The sequence below is a fragment of the Syngnathus floridae genome, chromosome 13 (genome assembly GCF_059516105.1).
Source record: "Syngnathus floridae isolate MCC-2025c chromosome 13, RoL_Sflo_1.0, whole genome shotgun sequence".
Lineage (NCBI taxonomy): Eukaryota > Metazoa > Chordata > Actinopteri > Syngnathiformes > Syngnathidae > Syngnathus > Syngnathus floridae.
The window spans coordinates 11272501-11292123 of record NC_142425.1 but is presented as its reverse complement, the minus strand read 5'-3'; the positions used below and the strand labels follow the sequence as shown (position 1 = coordinate 11292123).

Genomic DNA, 19623 nt, shown 5'->3' with positions numbered 1-19623 from the left:
GTTTGTTCCCGCCGCAGACGCTACCTGGAGCGTTAGTCCGTGGGGGAATAGTGTGAATCTATAAGGACTCGTGACCTATTTATCACATGATGCTGTAAGTGCACAGTTTCGGCGCCACGGCGGCGTTTTGCAGAGCGGAGAATCAGAATGCAATTAAAAGTTCAGATTGGGCCCGTGATTGCATTCCAAATACAAAATTGAAGAGGTTTGTAAGCCCACCGACTGGATTTATAAGGTGACCTTGGAGTAAACATGGAATTCTCTCCACAAACATATTTTGAGATTTTAGAGCGAGCGAGCGAAAAGTCAAAGCCTGTTTTTTTAAGAACTGAAACGGCTTGTGATAGGACAAACGCTCCCCGCGGCTTCAGATGGCCCACTTAATGTGTGTCTGCACCAAATTACCGCTTTAAAAAATAATTAAAACAAATAAATCTTTTCAAGCCTTCCTAATCAGTAAAATGAAGCCAAATGGAGCCCACCTGGGGTGAAATTGTTCATCTGAGCTGCTAGCTTGTTGTTTAAACAAGACGAGTTGAATACGTACGCGCCAAATATTTTTTGTGGGTCATTCGCCAGCAAGCAAACAGACCCTGCATCTGTTTTGGCACGCAGCTTGACGTTGAGCTGGCCATTAAAGCGGAAATCAAGCAACAGTTTTTTTTTTTAACAGTAAACTGACATCTTTTTGAAGTTTTTTTTTTTTTTTTAATAGGACTACCTTTAATCTCTGTGTGTGACGTTCCAGCTCAAAAGCTCCATTGCGCTATCAATGAAACAAGTTTGCAGAACATAAAAAAAAAAAAAAAAAAAGCTTCAAAGCGGACAGGCGGCTGACTTCGGGGAGGAAGCGTTTGATCTCTGAAAGCAGATGTTTCAAAATGGTGTCCGAATGTGAAGGCGAGGAAGCGGCAAAGTATCGCACGTGCGAGCGGACATTTTGTTGCAGCGGCTGAGCATCATTCAAAGAGCGCAGCGACGACGCTGCCCGCTAATGGCTGCCCTCGCTCGGCGGGGTAACGCCACTTGTCACGCCGCCTCCCCGACCGGTTCCTTGAACCCGACACTCAGTCGGCCTCGGAGGCCTTTTCGCAGTCGCCGCGGGATGCCATTACCGTGTCGATGTGACACTGCTGCACTCACTAATGTCTTTTTGCTATTTGAACACCTGACATTCACCTCGAATGCTATTTTGTGTTTTTGTAGGACAAGCTGTGGTGGCTCGAAATCCTATAAACAAAAATGGGGATGACTCACCGACGAGGCGGCGTAGCCCTCTTGCAGCAGGATGTTTCGAGCGCAGTTGTTGATGTGCTTGAAACGGTCCGGACCTAGCAGAATTCCTCCGTACCACCGGGACACAACTACGAGCACGTTGCGTACGTCCAGAATCTGTAGCAAGACACAAAGTGGACATTTTTTAAAATAATAAATGAGTGCTCCAACAGTTGAACCTTTGAAGTGATGTCCAGCAATCAAATGTTACATTCCAAAACCAAGTAAAAGTTTTATTGCAAGGCCAGTTCTCAACACCAGGGAGCGACGCTCCATAAAAATGGGTGAATTCATTTCCTTGAACGTATTCCATAAAATCCGAATACCGTGGGGGTGCATACAAAATATCGCAAAGAATCTTTTAGACTTGACTTTCACTTTTAACTAAAAAGTATAAGTCTTGAAGGAGAAGAAACTAAAACTGATTCACATCAAGTCAGTGTCTGCGAGGTGATGGCTCGATATGGAAAAACTGTGCCCTAGATTTAATTTCAGATTGAATCATGATGATAGGCTTTTAAAGAAAAAAAAAAAAAAAAGATATGAAAGTCGGCAAATCCGCGGGTTGCCTTCATTTTCTGCATTGGTGCCTGCACTCATACTGACAATCACTTTTCAACAGCAATGCTAATAGTTAGCCTAGCTTCCAACACCTTGGAAGTGTCTAAAAAGGTTGTTGCGTGAAATAATGTCATTGCTTCAGAGTGGCTTTACATGTATCGTATAGTTATCGAGATAGGCGATGAAGATGCCCAATCCCCGGCATGTAACAAGCACCGCCGAAGATGGATTATTCTCTAATCCTCTCATCAAAGTCCCAGTAAATCACTAATCATGCAATCCCTCCCTTTTAAAAATGCCCAACTCACACAAAGCTTCCATTCTTTCAACGGGGAGAGAATCGGAGGGGACCGTCCGCACATCTGGCAACCCAAATTATTAATCAGTGCCTTCTTTTATTCATGCAATCGGATGCTCACGAGCGTAAAAGCACCAATCAAGAATGAGCAAAGAAGAAGAAAGGCTTGCTTGGAGAGCAATGAGATTAGAGCAGAACAGATTAATGCCAAAGCACTTGATGTAAATTGCTCCGTGCGCTGCGAAGTGTCACAAGGAGAAGATGAACGCGTGCGTTCCATCACTGGGATGGACCAAAAGATAGAAAGTGTCACTTTGAGACAGGAATGGAGTGCATCCGTGAGTCTTCTCTCATGCGTGAAAGTTTGACGTCCAGCGGATGGCTGCTGCTTTTCCATTAGGAACTAAAAACGAACAATTTGAAGACAAATATGCGGAACAATAGGAGTGCGAAATTCCCAGGATTCAATTTCAGGGTTATTGGTAGGAACGTCTCTCATTCATTTGGCTCTCGAAGAAGTTTCCAAAGAGATATTTTAGTTTTCATTTGCTTGGCTAACTTTACTTTGCTGGATGAACTTTCGGTTGCGGCACAAGTAACAACGAGCTCGCTAAACTACCAACTCGCGTGGCTAAATCTCAGCTTAGCCGAACTAAACTTAGACAAAGTGTGCATCGTTCCCGCAATTGAGGACCTTGAAACTGTGTAGTCGAAGGGAGCAAACCTAAACGCTAATTGCTACTTTCCAATTAGCTCGGACTTTGACACGGTCTTGTGGTATCAGAATTAGCCCTCCAGCTACGAACAGGTGAGTTTTTCAGCAAATCCCTTCCACACACAAAAAAAAGCGTTAATTGGAGAATCTGTGAAAAGTGGATCGTGAATAGGTTCCGTAAAGTATAACTCAGACATCCAGACAAATTACATTTTCTGATAAAACTGCTGTCAGGAAAACAATGCCAGTCTCTCGGGAGGTCTCCGACAAGTACGAGGAATCCCCCCCCACAGATGTACAAATCAAATGTTAAAGCACACTTGGCATCAAAGCACCATAAAAGAATTCACAATGCCATCGCCCTGTTATTTTATAGACGTCCGCATGCATAATGTATATAATGCAAGACTTTTCTGGTATCAAAAAGAAAAGGAAATGAGCTAAGCGCAGAGCCGTCAAGACACCTCCTCTCCTCTCATCACAATCGCTTCACGTGGAGGTCAAACCTTTTTTATTTTGTCAGCCTCGCTCCAGTGTCACGAATCAAAGGAAAGACTCGCCATCTAAACCAACGGGACAACGCTCACCCGATGTGACTCTGCAACTTTAACGAGCCCGCCGAGGAAAACTTTATAATTACCCTATCGTGTTTTGATAACGAGCGGCGGGCTCGGCTTTTGTGTGGCACATCCGCATAATGCCTTGACAATTATTGGTGTGCGTGGGATTGTGAATCGCAATGCCATCTGACAACTGCAACCCAGATCAAAAAAAACAAAACAAAACACGTCTCTTTGATTTGAGAAATGAGAAGATTAATATCATCTCGGCATGGGGAACAGATTGTCATTACACAATATGGAAATACTGCAAGTTATGTAACGTACTGAAAAGGGATGGGCGAGGATCGATACAGAGTATCGATGTCAAGGTATCGGTACTCGCGATAAAAACCTGATACCAGTATCTTGTGGACGCTTTAGAAACTTCAAAATGAAGAAATAGAAGAAGAGAAGCCTGACGCATTTTCAGTTAGCGCCAACGTGGAAAGCGACACACTTTTTTAAAGGTCAGCGAGCGGGGAACTTCTTCCTCGTTAACAATCACACACTAAAAATGCTCAGCAGACTGTGGAAGGGAACAGGCCGTGCGCTTGGAAGAGACGCAATTAAAATAAAATGTTTTCTTTTTGAAGCGGCTGGGAAGTTGTACCATCTGTTTTTCCTCAACCAAAACTTTGCGTTGGAGGCTGTCGCGTGTGTGTGTATGTATGTATGTAGTATGTATATAAATATCTATATAAAATATAGATATATAATATATATTATATTAAAATATATATTCTATATGTATTATTATATACACACACACTCACAGAGTCCTCAATGTGCTGAGCTTGTGTTAAATGGACCGCTCACCTGCAGCAAATGGAGCAACCTGCCACCTGCCGCTGTCTCACCATCATCTTCGCAGTCCTGCAGGAAGCTGTTCTTATCCTCGCAGTAGATCCTAACACACACACACAGAGTGTAAAAATTGTTTGGTCAACTTGTCACCGCTAGTGACGTCTGCGTTAAATGTCAGCAACTCCTCCCCGGTCGGCCAGGCAGCGCTTCAGGGGCTCCACCTCATTAGAGCATGCAAAAAAAAGAAGAAAAGAAATCGACACAAAAAGCCAAGTGTGTGTGTGTGTGGACAAGGCAGTTCTTTCTTGACCTTTAATTGCGACATTTGGAGAGGAGGGAAAAGATGGTGAGTGTCACCGACCTATACGCGTAGATGTTGTGAGTGGCGCTGGCGATCTTTTTGTTGTCATACAGCCGCTCCAGCGCGGCTTTGACCTGAGACGCAAGAACAAGTGTCAGAACTTCGCCACAAAAAAAAAAACAACCTCAAGCTTGAAACCCTCAATTGATTCTCTGCTCTTTGCTTAAAGCCCTAATTTGAAGCCGTAATCCTGTTTTTAAAGCAATTATTTCAAATTATAACCCAGGCTTGAAATTGCACCACTTGTTTGACACCCCACTGAGGCCTGGGAAAAGTTCCTGATCCGAGGGCCTTGTTTCTCAATTCTTGAGTCCACCTCATACTAAATGACTTTGAAGAATGAACCTTTCCTCTAATACCTTCAAGCATGACACGGATGATAAAGAGAGTGAAGACGGCGGAAAGGAAACAAGAAGCAGTTGGCAAACAGCAGCTGGCGTAACAAATTTTGCAGCTCCTTTTTTTTTTTCTTTTTTTCTTCTGGGAACATCAGAAGACAAACTGAACACTTCCAGAGCGTTGTAATGAGATGAGATGTAAATGTCACACACTGTTAACTGCCGCCGGCGCCTGCTTGTAGCAAAAGCAGATCCAAAAACAGACTTTGGGGTTGTTTTTTTTGGGGGGGATGGAGTGGCACTGTGGATCTCATTCAATTATGCAAATCAAATCGAGTGTGTGTGTGTTGTTTGAAGTCACCTGTCTTGGCATCACCACAGGCGCCAGGTGAGGCTGGAAGGTGCTGCGGCGGTCTGTGATGCAGTCGCCGTGTTTGATCGGCGGCGCCGCTTCATCTAAACCGGGACGAATTTTTACATCACCGAGGTGTTGAAGAGCCTTTCTGTGATTATGTCGTTAGGTTTGATGAACGGTGTTTTTTTTCTGCGCACCGTTTGCGTGTTCCAGGAAACGTTGCGCCTCCTCTGCACTCAATGTGAGACTCGTCAAGTCTGGCACGTCTTCGTCTTCCACGTCTTCCTCCGCGGTGAGGGTCACCTGCTTTGACTGCTCCACTGCGAGAGACAAAAAAGTGTCGACATGTGAGTATAAAGGGAAAATCCAAAATGGTCTTCACAATATGTTCTAAGCGGCCTCACTAGTGTTTTTACGTGTGTGTGTACGAGCCAGAGGCGACGGAGGAGCATGTCACCCGGGGCAACCGCATCGCTCATTGATGTGTTTGTAATTGTTTTAGCATGAAAGGCGCTTGGGTGACAAAAGATGTCATAGCATTACACACACAGCGAGCCAATTAAGTTTTGCAGGGGAAGCGAGGGGGGGGGCGTTTCGGAGGGATGAGGCAATTTTAGCTTTAGAAGTAAACGATGCCACTAATTGGCATTTAGTCATCACAGGATCAAATAATAATCAAGCAAGCTTAACCTGATTTGAATACCTGATGAGATCCACGCTCGCTCTCACACCTTTGTCAACTCACACACACACTTTCGGACAATTCTTCAAGGCAATACCAGGAGCTGTCAATCAGGCATTATGGGTTCGACTTATTATCACATGAATTGGACGTAGTGTGCTGCACAACAATGACACTCTGGCCACACCTCCAGGTTGTTGCTCAAAAGGAGCGTCTGGCGGAGTATTGCAATCCGTCGGGATCGGCCCACAGATAACAACAGCCCCTCCCCTCCGCCAGAAGACGGGCTTCAGACAGACACGTGTAGGAAATCTTTCATTTGGTTATCTCGTCCACCTCAAAAGACACTGCCAAAGAAACGGCGGGCGTTAGGCCGATAGTCATCTAAATGCGATGCCGTCACTCAAAGCGAGCAAGCAGGCTTTTGTGTTCATCCGCTTGAAGCTTTGCCACATTTCGTTACGTCCGCACCTCGCTGGAACTTCAGTTAAAAAAAAAAGGAAAATCTTTTTTTTTTTTTTTTTCTGGAACGTAATCTGAAAGAGGCTGCTTGCTGTCACAGAGTGTGATGTTATTCAAGCGCAACAATACACCGCTAGTTGCCAGGATCTTTTATGCAAATGACTCATCAGTGAGACGCGGGATTGTGTGAAAGACGATTGCATCGGGTAGCGGCTTGCGGGCGCTGCGTGGAAAGTAAAATTTCCGTGTGCTGTTGACACACTGCCATGAATCCACCTTCGGTCATTCATTGGTGGAAATGAATGAAAAATATTAACACGGGGCCACGTCACACTTGCGTGCTGCATATTAAAGAGATACTAGAGAAAGAACTAATGTGATTATTTAATTAATTTTTCTCATACAATAAATACAGTTGCTGTCGAATGAAAATGACATTACATGCCCAGGGCTCAGGTAACAACCAATCACGGCTCAGTTTGCAAACGTCACATGACCAAACCCATAAAACAGTGAGAGGTCATGATGCGATGTCGAAATGCGTTTTTAAAGGTATTATTAATATTAATATTAACGTTTTACTGATGAAAAGGGATGAATAAGCATCATAATATATTTCTTTTTCCACTATGTTGTGTCTGTTCATCTCACCTGTTTCAGAATCTTGAGATTTCTCGAGCAGGAATTCTCGGATTTTTTCCACCCACATGTAGAGTATGCTCTCCCCTGCATGCTGGCTGCAAAACATTCAGCGGGGTGACTTATTATGAAAACCCGCTGGGGGTGGGGGTGACCACAGGGGGGTTTCTGTACCACCCTCTTGTCAAAAGCCAGAGATGAGAGAGGCACTCACACATAGAGGTCTTCCAGGCTGTTGGCCAGTCGAACCCTCTCAGCGCCCCGCAGCCACGCCGCACTACAAAAAAGCCGAGAACAAACGCAAAGCTATCAAGTGGGGGCGACGAGTGGCTTGTTGTCAGATAAATTAGTCAGATCGCCCGAGAATTAAATTTGAAAGGCAAATGCACCGACTTGATCTGGTAGATTGGTGGGGCAGAGCTGGGATAATCAGGCGGGAGAATAATCTAGACGAGAGAGAGGGTACAAAAAAAAGTCATTATACAGATTGCAAGGGGAAAACAAATGATGTTTTTTTTGTCTCTGCACCTGCAAACAAGCTGTCAGTTTGTTCTCTGCCATGTCATTTGATATTTTGATGCAAAATATTCTGGACGCCTCGTCGATGACACACCATTCGTCACCGTAGATGGACGACAGGGCCTCCACCTCCTCCATCTGAATGGAGTGACAATAACACATCAATCACATCATAAGATTTACCTCCTCTGCCTCGCAACTAAGACATCTAAAGTGTCGCAAATGGCACATTTGTGAGTTTTAGCCTGCATAAGACTATAATTCTCCAAAGACCTCTTAACTGTAGTATAGTTGTTCCAAGAGTATTGTTCATTCTTGACTTTTTTTTTTAATCTGTGCATGGCACCTCATAAAAAAAAAACTATGTACAGCAATTTGCCTTAATTCACTTAACAGTTGTACATTTTATTACTTTACAAAAGGAGGCAGTCTGATTATCTTGTCTTTTACATTAGCACGAGGTGTACCTATTATTTCAGGTATGACTGAACATGAATTACACGTTGTCCGTTTCTGTGCTTAGCTAACTACCCAATGATATCCATGATTGCAAATTAACTATGTTTGATGATCCTCGGATCATCACGATAACCTGCCAAGACTTCTTCAAGCCATACAGGGTTAGACTTACGCGCTCTCTGCAGGCTGCATCAAACCATTACAACACTCAAAACAAGAAAGAAAGTAAAGAGCGGGGAAAGAATGACACCTCGCCAGGTAGAAACAGGTCACTCACTTGTGACAGCAAATCATCTCCTTCATTCTCTATATTTATCGTGTCAGCCATTGAAACATCACTACGAGTTTCTAGTGTGAAAATAAACACTTGTACGAGAGAGTTAACAAGTTAAGTAACTAAATACGACGAAGTTCGAAGAATCGTGGACACACATGAAGACGCCGGGCGTTTGATTTCCGGAGAGTAACAGCTGATTAGCCTAACAGTGTTGTGTTTCCGCTTTGTTCCTACAAAATAAGAATATAAAACACTATGATGGGGTTTCAAAATCAATCGAAACAACATAGTAGAATAAAGTGTATTATTAAAAGAAATATATGTATGTATTTTCCGCTTACTTCAAACTCTATTAAATTATCAAGCTTAGATGACAAAGTTGCGTTATTATTTTATTTTGAAAAGCACCTCCTAACGAGTTCCGCTACGTCCAAATCAGCTGATCCGAGTGTAAACAGAAGACAGACGCGTGCAAAGTGTTTACTACACTCGACCTCGTATCTGAGGCAAATTTTTCTAATTGTTGCGCTTTTAAAGTAGCTTGTTGATCGGATCATCCATATCACATGCAGCCGCACCGAGCAGGGAAGTGACACTGCTTTTGGATCTCTCTCTAGTTACTTTCAGTAAGTACTGCAATATGTACAATACTCACTATTGTGTGTTGAGCCACTGACGTGTGTGGCTTAATCAAAGGTGACAAAAATGCACACTTTATGCACTAATGTAAAAAATGATGTAAATAACAAATACTGGTCTGGTAAAGGTAAGTTTACTTTTACTAAGTGATAGTAAAAAAGGTACAGCATGTAATTGTTGGTTTCTTCTCACTCGTGCTGCTTGTGTAATTATGCCCTTGCCTCATCAATCCAGGCTACTTCATCTTTTCAAAGTGTTACAAATAGTAGCCCGACATGTAATTTACTTGTGGAAGTCGTGTAAAAGCTGAGCCAGTCGTGAACAAAACATGATAAAGTCACTAAAACACATTTCATTCATGCATTTCTCCACGTGCCATAGCTAATGATATTCTGCATTTGAAACAGCACAATAAATAAGCTGTTAAGCCCATTAGGAAATCGAATAATATATTAAGATATCAATGAAATGAGCATATTTAGAAATGTGACCAAGGAGTCAGTAATTATGACCCCCGTGCAAAATTAAGAATGTCATCTAATCCCATCAACAGTAATGAATGGAAGCAATCAAGACATTTAGATAAAAAAAAAAAAACTGTATGTAGCTATTTCCCTTAACATCCTTATGGATAAGCCGTAAATATTCAATTCTGCCGCAAATCCTCCGAAATTAGATTAATAGCATCAATATGCCTTTTCCTGAAGGCACAATCACGTGCCACTAGAATGGAGAGAAATGTCGTTAGTTGTGGTATGCAGAGGCATTTTTTTTCGTCTGGATTTCTGGCAAGCTTTTTTTCCCTCTCCCCTATCCCAGTAGTCTCTTTCTGGTTCTTTCTGACTGATGATGACACAACCCACCATGTGGGCCTTTCGATTTTCAACACTTCCTGCAGTAGAAAACATTTCCTCACTTTTAACACCATCCCGGCAACATTGATTGATTTTTACCCGTGCCCATGTGACCTTCTCAGCATGTGGACTTCCCGTTACGCTCAAGCCTTCTGATTCCCTTGACTCTCATATGACTTTGTTCCCCTCGCATGATGCAAATGACACAATAGAACGTTATTTCGTTAAAAATAGCGACCTATTTAGAAATGTAATTATCTCAGTTGCACAATGCTTTGAACTCTGTTGCTAATCAAAACAGCGGCATGCTCGTTTTCCTCACCGTCGTGTCGCCTTCAGGTGTTCATGGAGCATCCGGATCCGGATGAGCAGTTTCTGTGCTGCGCCAGGAACGGAGACCTGGACGGCCTTCGGAAGCTCCTGGCATCCAAGGTGAGCGGAGAGATCACGTTGGACATCAACTGCAAAGGTTGGTCGCCATCACCTGCGTGTTGTACACTCTCTTCGTGTTTTCAAGAAAGGGTTTCAATTTCAAACAATGGTTGGGATTATAAAAGTAAAGTTTCAAGACAGGCTTGTTTGAGGTTACCTGACCATCATTTTGGGTTCATGTTCCAGGTAAGAGTAAGTCAAACCGGGGTTGGACGCCGCTTCACTTGGCTTCTTATTTTGGACACACAGCTGTGGTGGATGAATTATTGAAGGTTTGTTCTTCAAAAATAGCAAAAATAAATCACGTGAAAGGTCCGACATTCGTGCAATTGTGTTAAAACAGGCCGGGGCGGAGGTCAACCTGCCCAATAACGTCGGAGATACGCCTCTTCACAAGGCCGCCTTCACGGGGAGAAAGGTACTTCAGCAAATCCGCTCAACTCAATCAATCAAGCAATCAATCCACCGATCGATCAGGAGGTTGTCATGCTGCTGCTGCGCCACAACGCTAGCGCGAGCGTCATCAACGGGACGGCTCAGATTCCCAAAGACGTCACTCAGAACGCCGAGATCAGACACATGCTGGCAGGTCAGAACATCGCACGCCGTGATATACAGAGTTGGGCGAATCGTTTCTGCCGTGTTGTTTTTACAGCGGTCGAGAGGACGGAAGAGCAAAAACGGGAATGTGAACTTCTTGAAGCGGCGGGAGAAGGCGACATGGCCACTCTGAGTCAACTGGTCAGATGAGAATTTCAGCATTCTGGAACAAACAAGCACAGCTCACATCTTGTGTTTGCTACTTCTCTTTCATTTAACTTTGATTTAACTCCGCGTGAAGCTGAGCAGCAAGAAGCCGCCGAACATCGAGTGCACAGACGTGCTGGGCAACACTCCGCTGCATTGCGCCGCCTATCGAGGCCAGAAGCAGTGCGCCGCCAAGCTGCTGAGGGCCGGCGCCTGCGCCAATGTCAGGAACAAGATCGGTAAGGATGGTACAGCAAGGCCCAAACGTCTTCAAACTGCCCTTTTGACTATTTGGAAACATCAACAATGCTGGTTTCAAATCCATAATTAACTTTGGAACTTCTCCATCCAGCTTGTGTTAGTGTTTGGATGGAGCGAGGAAAACGACTTTCGTTTTGGCAAATCCCATTGACGCACCGAGTGCCAGGCGCACTTTCTTAATTATTGCTATTTGAACAGCAAATTGCTGCAGCGCGCCGGCATTCAGTTACGACCTGCCAAGAACGTTTTTTTTTTATCTCATCTTTTCGCTTGGATCTTACTCCCAAAGTACAAAAATAAGGAATGGATTCTTTTAACCTGGTGACCCAGTTCTTCGTATTAAATCCAATTGCAGTGACTATAATGAATATAAAGGTCAAATCCTCAACCCAGTCCGCTGAGTATAAATTAAATATCCCAGCATTATAGTTCACCTAATTTGACCAAGCAGTTTGAAGAATGTGGGAGAGCACTGAAACTAAAACAGATCTCCATAAAATATATTACCACAAATGCTTTTAATGCCTCCGCGACGGTTTGTTCTTTTCTTTCCCACTGATTAAATGCTTGGTACTCAATGATTAGCGCCGTGACTCAAGAAGCCATGATTACACGAGAGGCCTAACAGTGTTAATTAGCCTCGATGCAGTTGAGTTTTTTTTTTTTCCTTTCTGTTTACGTTGATGATGCGTTTCTCTCATCTCAGATTGTGTGGGAGCAGTTGAAGATTTCAAAGTAAATTACACATTACAAGTTTTCGAAATTGGGTTTCGTGTTGTTTTTCTCTCAGGGCAGACCGTGTTGGAATTAGCTAGCGACGCGGCCATGAGACAATTGCTCGAAGGGAACGCACGCCGGGTGAGTTTCGATACTAGTATAATTCCTCTGCTTGAGGTTTGGTTTCCTTCATGACGTTTCTCGTCTTTGCAGGGGATGCGACGTCACGCCAAAAAATTTGAGGGACTCCTCTGGAAGGTGAATTCCACTTTCCAAGCTAACGTTTCGAAATATCCTTTCAAATTGGAACTCTCTGTTCAACGAGGATGAAGTCGGGTTAATTCACCGCGTACATATCAGCAAGCAAGGGGCTCATACTGTTTGCCTCGAGCAACACTTGATGAAGCGCGCTCTCAAAGTGCTTCAATACAACATTGATTGCTCCATTTCAGTGGGTTCAATGCAAATGTCTCCATAATGAAAATGTACTCGTGACCGAACCTCTTTCCCTACTCTCCTCTCGGGTGTTCGCCCGCAACCTCACTTAGCGGCCCGTGAAGCGGCTATTGATTAGCGTAATGATTCCGTAAACACCGAGACAGTGACAGAGTCAATGAAGTGTGACAAGATTACACAAGCATCTGCGGAACAACAGGTGCTGATAAGTTGTTGAGTTAGCCGGCGTGTCGCTAAGCTAACCGTGGCGCTTGTTAGATGGGTTGTTGTATTGTTTTGAATAAAAGCAAATATGAAATGGAAATGGAAGTCAATACTTGACAAATATATGAATAAATGCTGGGGTTATTGTTCGAAGAGGCAAGGGAACATTTCCCAGTGCGGGTTCGGAATATGCAAATGAGTTACCGCTGTCAAAATGGAGCGATGGTACTGATTCCTCCCTCGTGTGTCGTTCCCGCAGAGCTCCAGATTTTTGGGCTGGCGCTCCTACTGGGTAGTCCTCCACAACGGCGTTCTGTCCTGGTACTCCACACAGTAGGTGGCATCTCCGACCTTGCTTGCCCTTTGATTAGAAAGATGGCGGAAAATCAACAAAGGACCTGAAAAGTGTTACTTCAGTAAAAGTAACAGAAAAGAACTTTGGTGGATGTTCGAGTCTAATTGATGAATGCTACCTGCGGGAAAGTCTTTATGTATCTGACATTTTCAAGATTATTTTTCCGGTATTAAATGTAATTTCAGTGAATATAAAGTCTACACACCCCCGAATCAAATGCCAGCTTTTTATGATGATGATAAAAATGGCCATCAAGTCCATTTCCAAACTTTTTCCTATATTAGTGTGACCTAATGGTAGTTGCATAAGTGTGCACACCCTCTTAACTGGGATGTGGCTCACATTGAAACTCATTAAATTCTGCTGAAGTGTTTGAACTCTGTTAGATTTCAAGAATGTTAAACATGGATTGTAAGGTTGCTTGTATGTTTAAAAAAAAAAAAAATTGCGTGGTTGTGACTTGTTACCTCCTGCTGCTCGAGGTCTGACGCGGTCGCCAACGTCAGGAGGCAAGGATGCAAGTCCCTCAATCACGCTCAGATTCTGGTGAGAAGCAACTCCCCTTTAAACACTAGTTTAGCTCAAAATAGGGTTTTAAATTAGGGCTTCAAGACACTTTTTGTTTTAAAATCAGGGTTTAAGTTGTGGTTATAGGTTCAAGATTTTGAATTTAACATTTTTACATTTAAAATCATCTGTCATTGTTTTTTTAGAGAAAACATTTTGTATGTTAATTTCTGCTAGTGGTATTGGTACTTGGTATCGGCAGGCTAGAAAAAAAGTGGTATCCAAGAACCCTATGCTAATAATAACAATGGAATTTATATTTTTTTAAAGTTTTTTTTCTGCTCTTTTTATGTTTTGTTGATTTGTTGTTGTTGTTGTAGATTCGCTCCAAAGATAAGTGCATCTTCACCCTGAAGTGCTTCGATGACAGCGTCCATTACTTCAAAGTATCATCCAAAAAGGAGCCCGAGGCGACAAGAAAAGTACGCTTTGATGTTTCCACGCTTTTACACTTCTTCCAATGTCATCGCCGTCCCGCTCGATCAATTTGCAGGCGCCGCCTTCCAATTGGCGACTTCTTTTTGTGACGACTTGAAAATTTAAGCCTCTACGCTCGCCATCACAACCAGATGACACAAATCACCTCGCATTTGCTGTGACATTTGTCTGAGAGGAAAAAGTCAATGGCCGCCTTGTTTGTCATGCTTTGTAGTCTGCTATTTACCAGCCTCGGATGTCGATTCTTTTTTTTTTTCATGTCAGAACAGGCTGACAAGTGAATGGATTTCAATAGATGCACACTTTAGTGACCATAATTGCAAGGTTAAGCTGGCTTGAAATTGGGCTTTTGAGATGAGGTTAGGATTTTAAAAGATAGGGGTAGGGTTTTAAATCATGGTTTCAGACACGGGTTTGGGTTTCAAATTAGAATATCAAGGCAAGGTTTCGGCTTTAAAACGGTTACAAACCTAATTAGGGTTTAGCCGAATAAAGTGAAACGTCACCCCTGTTGTTGACTTGTAGGGTTGGCTGGACGCTTTGGAAGAACACTCAGCCTTTAGCACTCACTACTGCTCCCAGGAGCAGGACGGCCACGGGGAGGATGAAGACGAGGAAGAGGAGGAAGGCTTCTCGTCGGGTCGGATAGCCGACGCCCTGCAGGTGGCAAGCGCACACAAACAAACAACAGCAAAGCAGCAATTAGAGTCATTATCTAAAACCCAATGTGGCGCAAGGTTCACGCTGTGCAAAGACCCCCTACTCGCAATCACACTCCTAATTGTTTTTTTTTTCTTATGGCTTCGAGACTTAGTGGGAGGGTTGGGGTTTCACTCACATCGTGTCGATGATGTTTGTTAGTTTGTCTCTGCCTATGGATGCAGGCGGCACAGGCGAGCCACGCCAAGTTGGAGCAGGAAGTGGAAGCCTTCCTGGCCGCCGTCAAGACGGACGACTTGCCGCTAGGTGACAACAGCAACAACTTTTATTTGATATAGCCTCCAAAGATATGATAAGCCAGAGCGGCACTCAGACGTGAGCAGACCTTCGTCAAGAGCAAATAATCAGCATCAAACACACCTCTGAAATATTCAGGAATTTAAGCAAATGGATAAAATAATCGTTTGCAAGGTTAAAACAACCAAAACTAAGTCGAATAAATCTGAAGGTAAAAAACACTCACTTTTAAAAGTAATAGTCGTGAGGCGCGTTTTCAGGCTGGTTTTTAATTCGGGTCCCATGATTCCTTTTTCCTTGAGCAGAGTTTCCGTCTTACACGATGGAGAAGCTGCAGGCCATCCGCGAGCTGTCAGGAGAGACCAGTTCCCACTTGGCCGTCTGCCTTGGACTGGTCACCAAACAAGAAGTGGTGAGTTACTCCTTGACATTCACAATTCAAAAATATTTCAAAAATAGTTCTTTCTGGCCACTAGGGGGCAGGATAATACATAGTACATGTATAGTAAAAAGTAGAAGAAGGCTGCATTTTTTTCCAAGAGGATAAAGAATATATGCTTGTGAATATTGTGTCTGTCTATATGTGTTGCTGCACCGTTTATGTTCTAATATCCGTTGTTGTTTTTTTGTCAAAGGCAAAATTGTTGAGTGAACTCTCTAATCGTTCATCTGTACCTAATGGAGTGTTGGTTTCACTCACAAACACGGCTTAACCTCCGATAGCAGATTGGCCACCATCTGCAGTGACAACGGCGCCATTCATGCCTCACACACGTTTCCAGAGCTTGGTGTGAAAGAAAAAAAAAAACAGGAATGAATTAGCGTGCTCATTAGAGAGCAATCAAGCTGCCAGATCATCCAGCGGAAGAGCTGGGTCACAGCTTTCTGGGTTCTGACACCTTGGCCCGGGCCTGCTCGCCTCAGCTGGGCGAAGCCTTTTCAACTGAGACGTGTGCAGGCATAAAAAGCTCACGGTCCCACCCCCTCAAATTCTCGCGAAAAGGCTGGCTCTCAGCAGGAATAACCTGATTATTCTCCTTTTCCACGAATGAAGCAGCGGGGTGTGCATTTAAAAGATGCCAAATCATCTCCAGTGTAACTCCAACCTAAAAGAAATACACTTGTTCAAAAAACAGCCTTTGTCTTTTTTAAAGTTTAGCGTTCGTCTTCTTATGTTCGTTGCATTAAGAAAATCTGACTCCAGTCTTGGGAAATAATAAACAAGTACTCCTAAAATCAATTTTAAAACTAGAAAAATCTGCAACTTCTTTCCCTTTTTATGGTAAATATTTTTTTTTTCTGTGAAAAATGTCATTGAAGAAGTTTTCCTTTTTGAGTGCTTCCAGGGTTTTTTCTCCCAAGTTTCACTTTTCTGACTTTATTTTATATGGCGCACTACTAGTTTGGCCTAAATACTACCTTACTTATTTTTCACACCATCTGGTGAGCTAAATTTTGGAAGGAAAGTGTTTTGCGATGCTCGCTATTAACCAGGAAGGTTTGGCTAATGGTAGTGGCGGCCGCCATTATGGCTCGACCTCGAGCAGCTGCATCGCCATCTCGGCGTAATTATGACGGTGGTGCAGAGGTACAGGTTCAGCTCCGCCCTGATTGGCTGCTGCTCTTTTCGTTCTGATTCCAAAAAATATTGGGGTATATTTGTTCAAATGTTTAAATTCGTGAAAAAAAAAATACTAAAAAAACTAAAAGTAGTAACTAAGGGTAATTGTAGCTTCATTTTTTTTTTCAACATTTGTGTTCCTCTTGGTGTATAGACAGAATATAGTATAGTGTTTCGTTGTGTGTGTGTGTGCAGGTGCGTAGCATGAAATTAGAGCTGGAGGTGGAGAAGAATAAGATCCTGTCCAAAGCGCTGCAGACGCTGGCCAGCGAGCATCACGAGTTGGAGCAGGTGGTCGTCAAGGGCTCCAGCGGGCTCAGCGACGATGAGTTCCACGACGCCTTGTCTGGTCAGTTGCATAGGAAGAAATGAAAGATGTTGACAGTATTATTATGTAAGATGATAACTTTTTTTAATTATCAGATTTCCCTAAAAAAGTTCAAAAAATATCTCTTCTACCAGGTTCCGACTCGGAGCTCTCCCTGAGCGGCTTCGAGACGGTAGCGAGTCGTTCCTTCGAGGACGAGGACGGTGGCATCATGTTTGGCGGCAGAAGCAGCAGCAGCAGCAGTGGCCCCGATGGCGTGTCACAGGACGATTGCCATGGCAACGACCAGCAGATGCAACCCAATGGGATCACCAAGTATAGGTCAGCGGTGCACGCCGGCGTTGCAACTGAGACACTCCGGTCTTTGATCTCACACACACACCAAAACCACCTAGGGGACTATCAAAGTCATAATATTGCAACAAGAAATTATGATTATGAATGCAAAAAATATCTGTACACACATTTTTTAACACAACACCAGAAGTATTAAAATTACCGTACGCTTAAGGGCCCCTGGGTCCTTGTGCTTTTATGACATTTTTAATTTTGCTAAGCGCTGACCTGATTCTCAGAATATGACTCAATATTAAAATGCTTCACTTATTTATTTACATAGGAAAGAGTAGAACACCAAACTTTCATTTTTCTTGTTTATTTTCTGAAATTCCTCATTACCGACTTCTTATTTTCGTCTCTGGGCTCTTTCCACTTGATGTGCTGAATAATTTAGAGCGGCGCTGCCCTCGAAAGAGCGGCACGGAAAGGACAGGTGTCTTTGTCTTAGCCCTTTAAATATTAATGGCAGCTCGGTGTAAGACCCTAATCAGTCAGCTGTGTTGACCGCTCCCTGCGGTCAGCTTTTAATGAACTGCGTCAACACACACTTACTGTATAAACACGCCATGTAAAAGTCTCCATCACATTTATTTGGCCTCCAGCGGTCAGATCTCCTGTCCTGCTCTGATTACTGTTCTTGGTTGCATTTCTCACAAGGCCACTTATTACTAGATTTCATAAGTCAACCTGGAGTTACCCCTAAACCAGACAAAGGAGACGTTTTAGTTTTGTTCAGAAACAAAATGGCTGCTCTGGGTTTAGTGGCAGCTTCAAACGCAGTTCTTCATCCTTTGACAGCTTTGAAAGAAGGAGCAGTCCAATGCACATCTTGAGACTTGCCAGCCCCGGCAGGCCACATATCATACAAGTGCCGCTAGGTTTTGTTGCAGCGTGTCACTCAATACACGAAGTGGCTCCTTAGCTGACTGAGACTTAAATAAGATATGACGTCCTGCAGCTATTGTGTGTCTGCGATGTTTAAACAAATAAGAGCAGTCAGATGAGAATCTTTTTCAGTGTATTTCATCAGGGATTGGGCTGAAAGTTAAGTATTAAAGGGGCAAAAACTTCTAAACTGTTTTTGTTAAAAATACGGAGTTTTAACCCCTTCCCATTATTGTTTCAGGACTAGTTTACCTGCACCCATGTTTTCAAGAAATGACTTCAGCATTTGGAGTATTCTCAGAAACTGCATTGGAATGGTGAGATTAATTGTCTGCCCATCTCTCAGCATGCTAGTTCGTTTTGTAGGTTAAATGTTTTGCTTTTAAGAACTTTTTATGCTTTAAGTGACCAAATCTCGACTGAACTCAAACCAGTGAGCATTTAGAATATAGCCTAGACTAAAAACCTTGCCTTTGAATTAAGGGCCTCAAACTCAACATACTTGTCACATGAGCAAATGTGGGACTTGCCAGAGAAAATACCCATTAAATAAACAAATAAATAATACCTATTAGGACAGGGCTCGTCCAGGATTTGAACCCGGGACCTCTCGCACCCTAAGCGAGAATCATACCCCTAGACCAACGAGCCACATGCTGAAATGTGCAGCTTCATTAGTTGTCACAATGGCCATCATGTGCCAATGGGCTAAAGCTAAATAGCCACTAGAAAAGGGGGCCTCCAGGACCTCTCACACCTGAAGTGAGAATCATATGACTAGACCAACGAGCCACAGAGAAGTAAGAAGTCCCAACACTTGTTGCATGGGCTACCATAGGCAATGGTCGGACACCGGCTCGAGTAATTGTGGGAGATGCCCAAAAGATTTGGGCTCGTCCGGGATTTGAACCCGGGACCTCTCGCACCCAAAGCGAGAATCATACGCCTAGACCAACGAGCCGAAGTGACAAATTATTAGTTGACACATGGGTACTTATGGGACAATGTACAAGAAAAGCCAATGCCCATGGTTCGACAATAATTCAAGTAAATGGGGAAGGCGGCCAATAAACAAGGGCTCGTCCGGGATTTGAACCCGGGACCTCTCGCACCCTAAGCGAGAATCATACGCCTAGACCAACGAGCCATGTACTAGTTTGTCAAATTATTAGTTGTCACATGGGTACTTATGGGACAATGTAACGCTAAGCCTTTGCCCACGGTTGGACAATGATTCGAGTAAATGGGGAAAATCCCAATAAACATGGGCTCGTCCGGGATTTGAACCCAGGACCTCTCGCACCCTAAGCGAGAATCATACCCCTAGACCAACGAGCCATGTTCTAAAGTGGTCAATTATTAATTGCCACATGGGTTTTTCATGGGGCCATGTAATGGCCAAGGCCCAACGTTGGACAATGGCTCGAGTAAGTGGGGGAAAATCCCAATAAACAAGAGCTCGTCCGGGACTTGAAC

General features: G+C 43.5%; 2 protein-coding genes, 1 long non-coding RNA gene and 5 other non-coding genes across 12 annotated transcripts in view; 2 read left to right on the top strand and 6 right to left on the bottom strand.

Moving 5' to 3' along the window:
* impact (impact RWD domain protein) overlaps positions 1-19623 on the bottom strand; it is a 28214-nt gene that overhangs the window by 4228 nt on the left and 4363 nt on the right. For 2 of the 4 annotated variants that reach the window (XR_015862014.1, XM_088393613.1), the window contains exons 1-10: positions 8348-8544; positions 7621-7749; positions 7486-7538; positions 7307-7369; positions 7105-7190; positions 5507-5629; positions 5316-5410; positions 4617-4690; positions 4268-4358; positions 1258-1392 (exon numbers count right to left, since the gene is read on the bottom strand). Coding sequence is in view for 3 of the 4 variants with exons in the window: in XM_088393613.1 (XP_088249739.1) it covers positions 1258-1392; positions 4268-4358; positions 4617-4690; positions 5316-5410; positions 5507-5629; positions 7105-7190; positions 7307-7369; positions 7486-7538; positions 7621-7749; positions 8348-8398 (900 nt within the window). In the remaining variant the exon portion in view is untranslated. Of the gene's footprint in view, positions 1-1257; positions 1393-4267; positions 4359-4616; positions 4691-5315; positions 5411-5506; positions 5630-7104; positions 7191-7306; positions 7370-7485; positions 7539-7620; positions 7750-8347; positions 8545-10162; positions 10343-10429; positions 10552-10633; positions 11036-12861; positions 13019-13479; positions 13556-14523; positions 14675-14855; positions 14980-15200; positions 15366-15674; positions 15763-15999; positions 16942-17054; positions 17323-19623 lie in introns of those variants that run through there. The other 2 variants (XM_088393614.1, XM_088393615.1) reach the window with 2 other exon arrangements.
* Positions 783-1453, top strand: LOC148388786 (uncharacterized). The gene is made up of 2 exons (XR_015862015.1): positions 783-916; positions 1207-1453. It is a non-coding gene; the product is annotated as an uncharacterized LOC148388786 (long non-coding RNA).
* osbpl1a (oxysterol binding protein-like 1A) overlaps positions 8792-19623 on the top strand; it is a 20360-nt gene continuing 9528 nt past the window's right edge. Inside the window, exons 1-18 of one of the 2 annotated variants that reach the window (XM_088393609.1) lie at positions 8792-8973; positions 10180-10272; positions 10459-10544; positions 10616-10690; positions 10750-10861; positions 10928-11013; positions 11114-11258; positions 12071-12138; positions 12211-12255; positions 12917-12990; positions 13495-13558; positions 13900-14001; positions 14543-14680; positions 14902-14983; positions 15280-15386; positions 16791-16944; positions 17058-17244; positions 18389-18464. In XM_088393609.1, coding sequence (XP_088249735.1) covers positions 10759-10861; positions 10928-11013; positions 11114-11258; positions 12071-12138; positions 12211-12255; positions 12917-12990; positions 13495-13558; positions 13900-14001; positions 14543-14680; positions 14902-14983; positions 15280-15386; positions 16791-16944; positions 17058-17244; positions 18389-18464 — 1431 coding nt within the window. In that variant the 5' untranslated portion in view covers positions 8792-8973; positions 10180-10272; positions 10459-10544; positions 10616-10690; positions 10750-10758. Of the gene's footprint in view, positions 8974-10179; positions 10310-10458; positions 10545-10615; positions 10691-10749; positions 10862-10927; positions 11014-11113; positions 11259-12070; positions 12139-12210; positions 12256-12916; positions 12991-13494; positions 13559-13899; positions 14002-14542; positions 14681-14901; positions 14984-15279; positions 15387-16790; positions 16945-17057; positions 17245-18388; positions 18465-19623 lie in introns of both variants that reach the window. The other variant, XM_088393608.1, reaches the window with a different exon arrangement.
* Positions 18727-18798, bottom strand: trnap-agg (transfer RNA proline (anticodon AGG)). Its single transcript has one exon. It is a non-coding gene; the product is annotated as a tRNA-Pro (tRNA).
* On the bottom strand, positions 19037-19108 carry trnap-ugg (transfer RNA proline (anticodon UGG)). The gene has a single exon. It is a non-coding gene; the product is annotated as a tRNA-Pro (tRNA).
* trnap-agg (transfer RNA proline (anticodon AGG)) lies at positions 19223-19294 on the bottom strand. Its single transcript has one exon. It is a non-coding gene; the product is annotated as a tRNA-Pro (tRNA).
* trnap-agg (transfer RNA proline (anticodon AGG)) lies at positions 19414-19485 on the bottom strand. The gene has a single exon. It is a non-coding gene; the product is annotated as a tRNA-Pro (tRNA).
* Positions 19603-19623, bottom strand: part of trnap-agg (transfer RNA proline (anticodon AGG)) — a 72-nt gene continuing 51 nt past the window's right edge. Inside the window, exon 1 of the tRNA in view lies at positions 19603-19623. This exon is cut by the window's right edge and continues 51 nt beyond it. This is a non-coding gene — a tRNA (tRNA-Pro).